General features: G+C 39.5%; 1 protein-coding gene across 9 annotated transcripts in view; it reads right to left on the reverse strand.

Annotated features, from left to right (window-relative positions):
• The window catches only part of LOC131682146 (anoctamin-1-like), a 58,759-nt gene that overhangs the window by 14,768 nt on the left and 28,887 nt on the right, over positions 1–15,104 (reverse strand). Inside the window, exons 1-2 of one of the 9 annotated variants that reach the window (XM_058963469.1) lie at positions 10,330–10,812; positions 10,113–10,263 (exon numbers count right to left, since the gene is read on the reverse strand). The exons of 7 other annotated variants lie outside the window; for them this stretch is intronic. In XM_058963469.1, the coding sequence (XP_058819452.1) occupies positions 10,113–10,154 (42 nt within the window). In that variant the 5' untranslated portion in view covers positions 10,155–10,263; positions 10,330–10,812. Of the gene's footprint in view, positions 1–10,112; positions 10,813–15,104 lie in introns of those variants that run through there. One more of the 9 variants, XM_058963459.1, reaches the window with a different exon arrangement.

Here is a 15,104-nt window from a genome sequence, read left to right on the forward strand (position 1 = left end):
GTCACTCCCAACGGTTTATCCTAACCCCCTATAATCTGAAACGGTCGGTACGGTTGTCCTCGTTTCTTCCTCATTCAAGTTTCAAAACGATTCGTTGGTTGAATTGTTCACTAAGTGAATAATTCAATTGCCGTATAATATTGAAACATCTTCAAACACAACTCTGCACAGTAGGCCTGGCCGTTTTAATATTTGCGACATATTATAATATGCTTCAAATATTAATGTTGACAAGAAAAACACTAAAGAATAACTGCAGTGTTTTCCAGGATGCTTTTCAATACTGGCTGTGTAAGGGTTAGAATAGAATAGAATAGAGGCCTGGACCTAGTCTTGTGAACCAAACGACTCTGCTCAACAAATTGGGTGAATGTTTGTTATCGAGAAGAAGTCATCAAAAGACACCGCTGCATAGTGGTCGGAAACCCCAAAAACGCGAACTTAATTCACTAGAGGCCAAACCATCGAATATATTCACAGGGTATCTTTGGACGAATCGTTCGTAAGGCATGGCTTACTGCGATCAAATTAAAAAAATGAACTTTTTATGCTGACTTTTATGTCTTCGACAAAGTTTTAGAAATGCTCGTAGTAAAGAATTTTGTTGAACTAGTTGAATTTGTAGGATTTAATGTTATCGATTTGTAAAGCGTTTTCTATGGCAACACCCTCAAATTTAGTTTTTTTAATATAACTTTTTACACTGTGACTTTTTGTGCAAACCGTGCTCTAGACAAATATGGAGGCATTAAAACCACATAATATTGTTGAAAACTGTAAGTGAAAATATCCAAGTAAAAACATTACAAAATGAGCTTAAAACCTTCTTACCTTTATTATGCGTAGTCCGGACATTGAAAATAGTGCCTGCTCGTCCACTTTGGTTTGCACCTTTCTCTCTTATACGCAGTTGAAGTTGGTGCAAAAAAAAAAATAAAACTCTTCAATAACTCTAAAACGAATGAGTATTTTTACAAGAGGTGTGCGCGGCGCCGCCGATTTCAGGTAAAATTTTTATATGCATTGTTCAACAATATTTTTACATGCAGTCTTCAACAATAATTTAATTTTTACATGCAGTCTTCAACAATATTATGTTGTGTTAATACCTCAACATTTGTCTGGAACATCGTTTGCACGAAAAGTCACAGTGAAAAAAGCTATATTAAATAGCTAAATTTAAGGGGTTTGCCTTAGAAAAACGCTTTAAAAATCGATAACATTAAGTCCTACAAGCTCAAGTTGTTCAACAAAATTCTTCATTATGAGCATTCCTAAAACTTGGTCGAAGACACCAACTTTCTACCTCGTCAGTAAAAAAAAGTTAATTTTTCTATTTCAATCATAGTAAGCCATGCCTCAATTTAATTTTTATCAGGTTTTGGGGAATATACTTACGAACAATTCCTCCAAAGATACCCTATGAATATATTCAATAATTTAGCCTCTAGTGACGTTTTTGGCATTTCCGACCACTGTGCGTTGCCTGCTGGCTCGTGGTGGATTCGGATTGGTTTGTAGTAGTTGGACTAAACTTAAACCTCTTGTATCTCGTAATCCTCATCCATCCGGGACAACCGTTAAGTACTGCTTTAGTAAGGAATGTGTTCTTGCTTATTTTGTTTTGTGTGAATCGTTATGTTTTTATCCATAGCTACTTTTCCTTACTTGCTGTCAAACCTTCGAGATATATCTCACCTACTCAGGTCTGCTGCAAATATCGTACCCTGTTGAAACATGAACCGGCCTGGGGGTGTCGACCATAAGGATTTACATCTGTTTACAATCACCTTCGCCGGGTTTCTTATCCTTCTTTGTGCTATTCGTCCCTATTTATCTGCTAGCTGGAGCTGATAACTTCTTGGCGGCAGTATTTCACCCTATACCGATGCCAATTTTCGCGATCCATTTCGCTGCCACTCTAACGGAATAATCATCGGCGGTAAACATTTTCTAGACAACGATATCCCGATTTTCTCCAACTTCGTGTTTTTCGTGTATCGAAGCTTGTCGATACGTTAACCGATCCTTCAGAGAAGCCGTCCAACTTGACATACATCCCTTTCCAGCCACCCTCGCAAAGTTTTGTCGTTGGTTTCTTCATTGACTTGTTTCTAAAGTGACCGAACTAAAATGACATTTTATGTGTCCAAACGGTTTGCAGTATTTTATTTTCATGGACAGGAAGATAATAAATTTTTAAAAGTAATTCAAAGCGATCATGGGGGGGGGGGGGGTTTGAACCACCAACCCCCCCCCCCTCCCCGTGCGCACGGGCCTGTGCAAATCTATTCTAATTCTATTGCCAAGGAGAATAACCGTCATCTTGGTCTTTGTTTTGTCAGCGATCAGGTTTCTTCTACATTGTAGTGATGACTCCCTCTAATGATTCAATCAAAGCAAGCGTAGTGCGTCGGACGCGTGAAATTTTCGCTCCCGTTAAGGTTTTTTTAGAATCGGTAAAGATTTTGAATGTTAGATTTTCGAACGGTTTTCGGTTTCTCTTAAAGTGGATGCTACTAGCGTTGAAATGTTGATCGGGTGCATCGGCGAGTCAGTGAATCTGGGAAGTTTCAGTGATGTAAAAGTTGCCAGTGTCCGCGGGTTTCGGGAAGAATTGCCACGAAAGAGATTAGTCAATCGACAGTTCGTCAGGTTCGCGGGAGCCCTGGTAGTAATTAGAGGAACTGTATTGTTTGGCCAATACTAGATAAGTATACGGATTGATGCGTCAACATAAATTAAAATTTTAGATATACTAAATACGCGTCAGTTTCATGCGCACTTATTCGTGGCAAGCAATCGCAAGTTTGATTACAATACTGGTATAAATTTGATACTCGTATTATAATTGAACGGGGCCTGCCGACGGAAAAATGACCTCGGAACCGCTGCGTCTTTGTCACTCTGAAATGGGTCATTGGAAAATCGGCAGAGCTAACACCTGTTAAATCCCGACATCAAGTTGTTTGCATGGGGTAACCAGAACTTATGCACAAAACTTTTTTTTCATAATGCCGCTGCCGGCCAGTGGGATTTAGAAGGTTAACACACACACATCTGTAGTGATGGCTCCCTCTCCTCTAGTGAAACTAGTTGTACATCATCCTCCATTAATCGCCACGATAGATCGCACCCTGGCGCACGATTTCGATGTTTCTACGGTCCTCGTTTCCTACGACTTCCATAAAGCTGATCATTGCAGTTTCGCTAACTTTTTCTCCACCTTCGATTGGCTGAATATCCAGGACCCAGAAGATGTTGATAGCGCAGTTCAAACATTTTCCAACGTTTTGAATTATGCAATTGGCAGGCACGTCCAAAGAAAGTTCATAACCAAAAAAACGGCCCTCCTAGGCAATCGAGCACGATTCGACGGCTAAAGTCTATTAAGAGAACTGCTCTGCGGAGGTTTACCAAGTATCGCACAATCCCACTTAGAAACTATTACGCCAGTCTCAACCATGCTTATAATAGAGCCAGTCAAAATAGTTTCTTTCGATATCAGCCAAACATTCAGCGCGATCTCAAGTCACACCCTAAGCGTTTCTGGAAATATGTGAATGAACAGCGCAAGGAATCTAGATTGCCGTCGTCTATGACTTTCAACGGCCGCAGATATGAGCAGATTGTTTTCGGAAAAATTCGCGAATATGTTTACAGATGAGACGTTAACTTTTGATCAAATTGAACTCGCCGTTAGTCCAGTTCCGGCCGTGAGCCAAACTCCGAGTGCTCTCGATGTCAACGAAATGATGATTACCAGAGCTTGTTCTCGGCTTAAATCGTCCTTCAATCCGGGACCCGAAGGTTTCCCTTCAGTACTTCTGAAAAGGCACATCGACGTTTTAGTGGCTCCGCTTGTTCACATAACTGGTAATAGATGATCAGTGGTATTTTCGATCTTGCAGGAAGTCTGCGAACATGTTCCCAGTCCATAAAAAGGGAAATAAGCGAGATGTCAACAACTACCGCGGAATTACTTCGTTGAGTGTTGTCTCGAAGTTGTTCGAGTTGGTGATTATGGAACCTCTTCAGGCTCACTGCAAGCAGTACCTAAGTGACGATCAACATGGCTTCACGTCTGGGCGTGCCTAACATCGCAGAAAGTATGGAACGTCGCGCTCAAGCCGATGTTATTTACACAGACCTGTCTGCCGCTTTTGACAAAGTGAACTATGATATAACAATCGCTAAAATGGAGCGATATGGCATCAACGGTAGTTTGCTGCAGCTGTTTCGATCCTATCCTACAGATCGAGGAATTGTGATTGTCATTGGAGATTGTCGGGCATCCACATTTATTTCATCGTCAGGAGTACCTCAGGGAAGTCACTTGGGACGGTTGATGTTTCTGTTTTACTTCAACGACGTTCATCTAGTTCTGAAAATTCCACGCCTGTCTTTCGCAGATGATCTCAAGATGTTTCGACTCATCCGCTCTACTGAAGATTGCAGATTACTCCAACAAGAGTGTAAATCCGAAGAAGTGCTCGGTGATCTCATTCTCACGAAAAAAGACCCGATTTGTCTACTGGATACAGAAATTAAACGCGGTAGTCACGTGAAGGATTTAAGTGTGATATTAGATTCGCAACTCAGGTTCAAACAGCACGGCTCCTATACCGTTAGCAAAGCATCCCGACTGCTGGTTTGTATCTTCAGGATAGCCAATTTTACGGATATTTATTGTCTTAAATCGCTGTTCTGCTCTCTGCCGCAGACAAATCTGTAGGATTTCTGTGATGTTTGGAGCCCAAACTATAATAACGGAGTTGACAGAATTGAGTCCGTGCAACGACGCCGTGGAGAGCTTCTGTTCGTCTACCCAGTTACGAAAGCCGGTGCCAGCTGATTTATTTGGAACGCCTGCTTGTTCGAAGGAATACGTCAAGGGCTTTGTTCGTTGCTGATGCTTTCCGATGTCATCTGGATTGCCGCCTAGCCATTTTGAAACAGCTTAACATAAATGTCGCACCTCGAACAACGCGTAACAACCTTATGCTCCGATTACCATTTCGGCGCACTAACTATAGTATGCATGGAGCCATTACTGGCCTACAAAAGATCTTCAACCGGGTCGCTTCTGTCTTAGACTATAATATGTCTCGCCAAACTCTGCGTCTTCGATTTTCCAGATCCTTCAACTTCGACTAATTCCTTCATTATCTGTTGTATCATTGTTTTTTTGAGTTCATTGTTATAATTAATACTTTTTGTAACTATTTGACTGTTAGTAATAAGTTTAGAATTAAGACATCATTGGGGTTTTGAAATGCCTGTTTGTGTAAATAAGACAAATAAAAATACAAATATTGCTGTATGAAAAAAGATTCGACTGAGAACGCCTCAATAAGCGGCTATCTTGAAAAACGAAAAAAAAGTTTTTACGGTTGGAAAAATGGTCATGAAAATCAATACTCTACCAATGTCCCGAATACAGTGATTCATTTTCATGAAGATTATTCCAACCGTAATAACTGTTTTTTCGTTTTTTTAAGATGGCCGCTTATTGAGGTGTTCCTAGTTGAACCTTAAGGAAACTGGAGGTGCAAATAGATTTAGATACATCAAGTTTAATGGAACGCTGTTTGGACCACTGAGTACCGGTGTTTGAGTGGTAAACGTGACAGCTTCTCGCCCCAGTGAATTACGGAAGAATCTCTGCCCACGTCAGCCGTTGGTCTCGATCCTTGCTGTTAATGGGCCAATCTTTTGGTTACAGATGGTGCAGCCACCTCTCTGGCGTCGGTGTTAGGAACTCAGTGCGAATGGATACCGATCAAGTAACCACAAAAAAAATATGTCGGGTTAAATTTACTTTGCGCAAAATATATTTAAACGGATTGCTTACAAAACAGGAAATTAAAAATATACTTCCACAAAGCGATAATTCAAACAAAGCCTTGATATTACATTGCGTTGCGAAAATTGACCTTCTGTTTCAACTGACTTCGCAACCGAATCTAAGTGTACTGGGCGAGGTGCCACGATTCATCCGACCACTAAAAATGCTTCCGGACGAGTGACTAATGAAACCAGCGGGCCTGACCTGTGACCCATCAAACCAGGGTAACCAAGCGATAATTCACGTAAAATAAAATTAGACATTAGACTTTTCTGAAGCCACATGCAACAATAGGTTTAACCGGCTTATCCAATCCAGCTCACTCGCTTTGAACATCGGCTTCTTTCATTTTTAATTCCGAGTCTTTCATTTCTGTGCCTGTTTTCTAGGCCCGTTCAAAAATGCCTTTCCATAGCTAAGATCAAAACAGATTGTGAAATCAAATTAATTCCTCGGTTTGAAATTATATCTCATTCAGGCATTCTTCCGTGTCAAAGAAAGAAAAACGCTGACGCAAAGATATTCGACTGTGACCGATATACGCCCTTCTGGATGGTCTATCTAAAACAAATAAATGACATTACTAGCAACGACCCTTTTTCGAAGGCATACCGCGTGTAAGTACCTACACATGAAGTTGAAATCGACCGCGTGGTCACCGAGACGAGTTGAGTTCGCGCGAATCTTCAGCCAGTGAAGACTGTAAACAATTGTATTTAACATCAGTCACAGCTAACGGAATAAAGACCTATGTCAGATCAATCTTACATCGGGTAACCTTACATGAGTCTGCTTTTCCTAACTATATCCTCGTTGACAAGGTTCATCTATCTGATCGCCATTTTGTGCCACGGGTTCTAACCGGATTAATGAGAAATAAGTAGGCCACACATCCACAGCCAATAAGTGTTGGCGCCCTGTATGCGGTGATATTTGGAGTGAGAATCTTAGAAAATTAAGTTAAAATATGTTAATAAAATTAAACTTTTGAATGTCCTTAATCGATTGTATTTCACAAGAATCGTTCTCTATTTTTAAAACAACCGAATTTACAACAATGTTATTCTGAACATTATCGAGAGCAGTACAATGTTCCTGATGTGAAGAAACTGGAAAAAAATCACTTCTAGTCACGTTTTGTTTCTCAATGAACATTTCACTTCGCCAACAGAAGGCCGAATCTGGCCTCACGTGAAAACAAATAATACTGTATTGGCTCCTTGCAAAGTATTCCATTTTCGATGATTTTTTATTTATCCAGCGCGTGGGGTCAGCTGGAGCCCGAGGCCGTACACCCTTGACATACATGCGTAACAGTTTTCAAATTATAAGTTTGTTCAAAATATCGAGTAAGTAATTACGCACTATAGCTCTATTTGTAGATAGAGCATATGAGGTCATAAAACAAATTCGAAGAGATGGTTACTTCCACCCATATCATCCTAATCACACAGTGGATAGCTTCATATGGCCGGTCATTTTCAACTTTTTGGTAGAGAAATGGAAAATGACAACACAATACAATGACAATGCAAAGAGTAAACAACCTGGACTCTTCACTCCCGAAGGAATAATGAACCCTACTGATAAAGCCTTTAGCTCTTTACCACACCGGGATAGGATAGCATATCCTTGAATTTTAGCTCCCTATACATAGGTTCATCTATGTATGGAGAAATAAAAGTCCGATGTCGGTTGCTAAGTATTGCGCGTAATCAGTTAATGATATATTATGGTGCTACATTACCTCGCGCTGGTTTCAAAATGAATTCAAAAGACCCATTGTCAAAAGCACCTACAATGCAAAAAAAGACGCCTGAACTTCTGCGAAAAAGTTTTTTCAATGCTGTACACAACATTTGGCAGGTAGTAGACTTATCCGGCTGATAGGCATGTTGCATTGCAGATTAGACTGATCGGTCTAAAGCTCGTTGTGTCCTAAGAAACGAGACGAATGAATTTTATTATTATTTCCCAATTACAAGTATGAACTTTGTTTAACCCTCCGAAAGTCACGCTGATGGCCCGCTGAACGAGCAGCCGCTGGTGCCCTAAGACGATTTTGCTAGGTTTTCAGAGCAGCGTGCACTCAGTTTGTTTTATCTACGATCTCATCTTAATCAAGATTCAAACGTTGGAAAGCACCGATTAAACCAAGTCAGCAAGCTCTCTTCGTAGAGGTCCCAAGTCGTAACTTCGAGATTACGATGTGTGATGAGATCTAGCGAGACGTTTGAATGATCAAAAATGATGTGTGTATGATCAGATTACGGTTGTTGGCAAATGCATGCGTAATACTGTCAGAGCAGAAAGTTACATCTAACACGGCTTCTTTGTTACATCGTGCAAATTTTGGACAATTTCCTATATTAAGTGTATGCAGATTTGTACTGCTTAACCCTCAAAAAGGCAAGCTAAAATTGTGACTGCAAGAAGTTCCCAGTGAAATCAAAAGCCTGTTTTTGTCGTTTTATCAGTGAGAGACTGGAAACACACGGATCATTTCTATTGCTAATTACAAGTTCATTAAAACTTAAGAATTATAACCCGCCGGGCCTCTGAGTACCCGCTACCTTTTTGAACGTGAGTTATGACGGCAACATTCAGAACGTTATCGAGAACCAGTAACTCTAGATGAAGCGTTGGTTCTCGACAAGGATTACACTGACGGCTATCAGTCGTTTGTTATCATAGGTGTCTAGACGCAATCTGACCATTTCAGAGAAAAATCGAACGTGAAACAGAGCTTACTTATCAAAGGAAAATATTAAATTTTAATTTCCCAAATGATAAAAAAATTTGCTTACACTTGATCATCTGATTTTACCGCATCTGGCTGTAGGCTAATATCGGATAGATTAATCGGCATAGACCGTAAAACGAGCAAATGCAGCTGGGCTTAAGAACGCAAAAACCAACAAATAGTTATCCGCCGAAGTGACGCGCTCTAGGTGCATGGTAGAAAAAACAACACGCGATCATAGGATCAGAATAAGATAAATAAACATAATATTGCATAATGTTGGACTGACTCATTGCCAGCGAACAGTAATAAAATATGAATGTGTTCTCACACGACTGAAAGTGATAATAATGAGAGCAGATATTGTTTATTTAGGATAAAGACGGCCAATGATTCAGTATAACTAAATGTTTTCTGCATTTCCTTGTTTATTTACAAACCGCACAAATGCGGATCACCTATGTATATGTAGAAAATGTTTTCAATAAAATGGAATTTTATTTAGGATACCTTAAAGAAGGGTTTACATAATATATAGTAAATTAAGAATCAGTTCGAGAAGCAAAAATGGATCCATGAATAATGTTCAAATTTTTTTAAAATTATTCACGTGAAAATATGAGTATCAAGGATAAAATTACATACTACATAAACTATTTCATGAAAGTGCGCAACTTAATCCATGGATTTGTGAAATATTTCACGTGCTTGAATGTTGAGTCATCACCAATATTTTATCAATGAGGATCCAATTCACGAGGCAGGATACCTGAACAATATTCTGAATTTTTTGAAATAGTTCACGAGAAAATATCAAGACTCTTTTGATTTGGCGAACTAATTCACTAGATGTAATGTAATGTTGTTTTCCTGTTTTTTTTTTGAGATTTGATTGATATTGACAGGTTTTGTGTTCGATTGGAATGAATGACATACAGAAATACAGAAAGTGAACAATGCTTTTGCTTTGAATATAAACTGCTAAACATAATTCCGCACCGCGATCGATTTTTTTGAACGAAAGTCATTTGCTAAAGCAAACGGGAGTCGAGTTGGAAGCACATTCAAAAATAATCTATCGTAATGCAGGAAAAATCTAACAGCTATCCACAAATTTTTGCAATTTTGTTCGCTTTTAAGTAGGTGTTAACTTCTGATCAAGTTGATTTTTGGAGTTGATCATTTCATCGCCGTTCCTTTTTTAGTTTGCTTCCTACCGCTATAAATGAATTGTAAACAGCTTCGGAAACAAGTTGTGCTTCCTGCAATCTATCTACTATCCGAACACTGCCGGTGCGTGCCGCATGTTCTGATCATCGCATTTTCGCAAAAAAAGGTCAGCGCAACGAAAAATTTCCTAGTATTTCATTTATCTCCTGCTCTTTCGTCACAGGCCAAATTCTAAATATAACATCGAAAAGCGCAAAACGCAGTACTCACAGCAGCCGAAAAACATTCAGCAGAAATATTAATTTAGTAATAATGAACTAGAATGATTATACTAAACCGCTGAACACGCACCCCTTTGCAATCCTTGTGTAGCTCTTCGCAGATTTTGCACATTTTGCCTGAGCAATTAGCACCTGTTTTTTTCCTTCACCCGCTGTATACAGCAAAAATATTCACTTGTTGAGTGTTAACCGTCACACTGCTCAGGGTGAATGAATCACGTCTGAAAAACCACACGATTTTGGGATAAACTTCAATCCACTTCTCACATCATTCACCGATAGATTACCCCTCATAATAGTAGGCCAAGACGGTACCATATCCCTCTCATCCTTGTCACATCCAGCTGTGTTCAGCCAGCGACAAGTTGGCGCCCTTTGTTGGCAAAGTCCACCGTCACCGCCTACTGGTCACACTAACTGTGCTCTCATTTACTGCTACAACTACTGGGCAGGCAGACCGGATACAATTGATCGAGTCCGCAGTAATGAATATGAATAAGTTTCGAGCCACTTCCGAAAAAACACAGTGACAGCTTCTTTTTCGCTTTTGTGATTAAACTAGCTCTTATCAGTGATAAATATAGCACCGAGCAGCCCCGCGCAGGCTATCTCAGCGCCAGTACTCTCCTCCTTTCGGAAACACACGCGGTTTGATTTCGATCCCCGGCGAGGGATAACTTTCAACAATCACACTCTTGCTCGCATCATTCGACCGACTCACGCTCGTCGTACCGTTTGAGATTAAGTTGAGATTCAGACTAATTTGACCAGCTGACCGGCTGACTGAGTGAGCCTGCAGACAGATCTCGCGGCAATACATTCTCTCGCTCTTTTTGACTGATTTTGGCAGCGGCGGCGGCGGCGGCGCGTCTCACGATCTCTATTAGCTCTTGCTTGTCAACGATTTGAGAATTTGCACACCTAGAGGTAGATGAGAGTTTGTTTTACCGGTCCCGGATCGATGACGCGGTAGGAAAAAATTGTACCTGGCAATTGGCGTGACAACATTATGCTAGTGAGATGTAATGTTTGGAATAATTTTAGATGTAATTGGGTACCTAGTGGGTATTCCCTAAGAATTAACATGGTTGCGTGAGAAACGCGAATGTGCCCGGAGTTAGGTCTGGAAATATGGGTTGAGCCCTTTGGGAGCTTTCCGAAGCGTTGATTCTTTGTGTGGAAAAAGTAGTTTCCACACTGCTCACATACGTTTTGTTTTGCACATGCTATCATCACTCATGGTTATATGACCGATCGTGATTCTGTTGGTTCATTGTCGCGTTCACATTTGTTTATTTTGTCAGTTTGTGATTTTCCGTGGGTGAACTCATCGCTTTTGATATTGCGACCTTCAGCTAAGAAAGGCGGTTTTGAAAAATGATTTTTGTACTGAATGTGCGCCGCAAAACCCAAAAAAAATGTCTTTCACTTTCAGTACCAACGGTCTAGGACAAAGCATGTGTGCAAAATTTTAATCGGGTTATTCCGTTCGTTTATTCATACACTCTTTTTCTGAGAAGAGAATTAATTAGCTACGATTTTTATCATCAGTTTTCCGATTCTTATGTCATTATGTCTTGGCGTGTGTGTCCTTATTTCAGTGTATCGATTAAGGGGATGTTCTCATTCAAATGACCAAAAAGTAAGCATGATTTGGATTTTTTGCGGGCCAATGAAAAAAAAAAACCTATTTTAATCCACCTAGCGGTGCAATTGTGCCTTTCTCAATCATGAATCACGAGAATGTGTGCGTTGTTTATATTCATTAAAAACTTTTAAATGCATATATTACATTTTATTATTATACATCACATGACAACTATATTCAGGAAAATAAATCATTATTCGAGTTCTAAAATTTTGAAAAAGAAAAAAACAGCCATGGTAATATTGAACTGAAAAAAGGTGCAAAATCGGCAAAGTCCCAAAAAGTCGATTTTGATAAAAAAAAATTTCGAGATAACATAAAATCTCGACGTTTCATGCATTTTAAAGATGTTTGGCATCAAAAATACGAATTCGATTTCGGAAATTTCATGGGGTCCCCCCTTTGAAAAAAAATTAGAGTTCAGACTTATATGGGAATTTCATATGTGACCGGACGATTTAGTCTATATTTCCGGACCCATATAAGCGGTCCGTACGAAATTTTATAGACATCTGTGGGGATATTATAGCTATCATTTGGGACTAAGTTTGTGAAAATCGGCCAAACCATTTCCGGGAAACTGATGTGAGTTCGTAAATTTTGAAAGATGGCCGCTTTTCCCGGGCACTTCCGGAACCATCTATGGTGGTCAATGTAGTCAACGAAAGTTTGGTTGGCCGTCGGTGACCTAGAACAGCAAATTTAAGTTGTTTGAGAGACATTTTAGCGAAATTTTTACCTTTTTTGCTTTCATCGGAGTATCGGTTTGAATCACAATTTGCTATGTGATCATACGCCACAACCTGTAACTCGGGAACCGAAAGTCGGATCGGGATGAAATTAAATAGCCATTTACGGGGACGCAATACCTTTCATTTGAGACCAAGTTTAGCCGAATCGGTCTAGCCATCTCCGAGAAACCGATGTGACTGTTATTCTGAATTTAGATACTTCCGCCGGGGCTTCCGGAACCGATGATGGTGGCCAATGTGACCAAAGAGACTTTGAATGGCTGTTAATGACCTAGTACTACAAATCGAAGCAGCTGTGGTCACATTTTGGAAAAATTTTCACCATTATACATTCATTGCAGAATTTCTTAAAATCGACATTTTCTGCGTGATCGTACTCATCACCCTGTAATTCCGGAACCGGAAGTCGGATCCATTAGAAATTCAATAGCAGCCTATGGGAACGTTGCATCTTTCATTTGAGACTAAGTTTGTCAAAATCGGTTCAGCCATCTCTGAGAAAAATGAGTGAAATTTTTGGTCACATACACACACACACATACATACATACATACACACACAGACATTTGCCGAACTCGACGAACTGAATCGAATGGTATATGTCACTCGGCCCTCCGGGCCTCCGTTAAAAAGTCGGTTTTCAGAGCAATTGCAATACCTTTCTATTGAGAAAGGCAAAAACATAAAAGTAAACAGATTTAGGATTCAAAAAGCTTGCATTTTCGGCTTCATTTAAAAAAATGTTCAACACGTAAAAACAAAATGGCTCAATGCGAAGCATTCTGGGAACGTGCATAATGCCATGACACATTTTTTTGAAAATTTTAAATGAGAAAATCCCCATTAACCGAAACCACAAAAGTTATTCGTTATTTTTTCGACTTTGCCGAGCCTCTACCAAAATAGTCGACCCAAATGGGATGCACAATTGAAACAGTCAAACTTATCCGATCTTAAAAACGAGACAAAAACTAAAATAGTTAGATTAAATTATTAAAGAATGTGTGTCAACCAGGTGATCAGACCAATCAATTTCTCGGTATTCCTACTGATTCCAAATGGGCCTACATATCTAAGGACGATAAGAGAAGAACGGCTGAAATTTTGAAGTAAAGGATGTTCCTATTGTAAGTTCAATTCAATTTAAAAAAAATCAGCTTGCTTTTTAATGAATACGAATTGCCGGGCCTTTCGTTAGACTCTGTGACCAATCAGGATAACTATTTAGCGCACGCTAGATCCAAAAAATTCTCATCAGCTAAATCTGAGCTCCTTTTCTTGCCGGGTATCACGCAGGACTAAGGGTTTGCTCAGAAACACAAATAATGTTTTTGTTTTTTGGAGCTAGCGTCAATCCCGCCATAGCTAAGTCCTGTCAATAAATTAGGTTCGGATTCTGATGAGGCGAAGTCGAAACCGCTATGCTCGTACATGTTTTCCTTTTACATTTTGTCAACATAAACGTTGATATTAGTATAGCTTTCTTAAATAATTTTTGTTGCATTATTATAAATAAAAAATATGCTTTAGGTAGCCTACAACTATCTTTTTTTCTGCCCGCTCTCTTCAAGCCACAAGAACAGATAGCATGCCACACGAGATATTTTTCGGCAGCTTATTGTGTTTGAAAATTTCTACCACCTTTCCTGTTCCAGTCGTCGTTCCTATACAGGAAGCTGTTTAAAGTCCGTCATGATGTAAGTATGGTTATCCTGTATCACGCAATCAAACCTCGTCAGCTTTGTTTTGTACAGCTTCCTCGCTCGTTCTCTGGCCGACTTGTTTTGCTTATCGTCACGATTTTGAGTCACCACCTTCTATTAAGTCGACAGTCCGGCTCGTTTTTTAGCTCGATGCACGGTTGTAGATGACACTCCAAACGTGCGACATCTCCGCTCGAAACAGCTGGCCACTCTTGTAGTCGTTTTCATGGCCCAGGCTTTCAATTTCCCCCAATTCAGCCTTCCTGTACGTGAACTAATACACAACTTTAAGAACATTATTCATAAAAGCAAAGATTGACTTGTGATGTTATTCATAGATTTAGGAACATTATTTCACATCAAAGTAGTCTGGATACTTTCTCGTGAACTATTTCACGAAACTTGAATTCTTAGTATATTAGTCACTTTCCAATATCCGTGCTTGAGAAATAGTTCACAAAATCATCAAATATTATTCATGTATTCGTGAACTGCTCCATTATTCCTAGTATCTTGCGTGCTTGTGATATTTAGAAGATATCCCTAATCATTTTCAATTTCATGCGACATAGTCATAAAATTTTCACGGGAACTATTTCCCAAAATCTAGAGTATTATTGGTAGAATCATTTTTGTTCCATTCACTATTCCATGAAATGTCATATATGTCCAGCTGCTAGCGACCAGCTAGAGGCTCGAGCAGTAGAAAACTATTATGAGATAGAACATCGTTATTCATTTAATAAGGTTCAGTGTGATGTGTCGACAGGACAAGAAAATTGCGCTGAGCACGAAAAATACATCATAGAGCTCGAAATCGTGTTCGTGATAGAGTTGAAAAATTTTTCACTGTAATAATTTTATCGTGCTTGAAACCTTTTAAAAATATAAAAAATATAACTTGTGTGATTTCGAAAATCAAAGTGAATTTAGCTGAATCGTTGCGAGAATTAGCGTGA

Source organism: Topomyia yanbarensis, chromosome 1 (genome assembly GCF_030247195.1).
Source record: "Topomyia yanbarensis strain Yona2022 chromosome 1, ASM3024719v1, whole genome shotgun sequence".
In the NCBI taxonomy this organism is placed as follows: domain Eukaryota; kingdom Metazoa; phylum Arthropoda; class Insecta; order Diptera; family Culicidae; genus Topomyia; species Topomyia yanbarensis.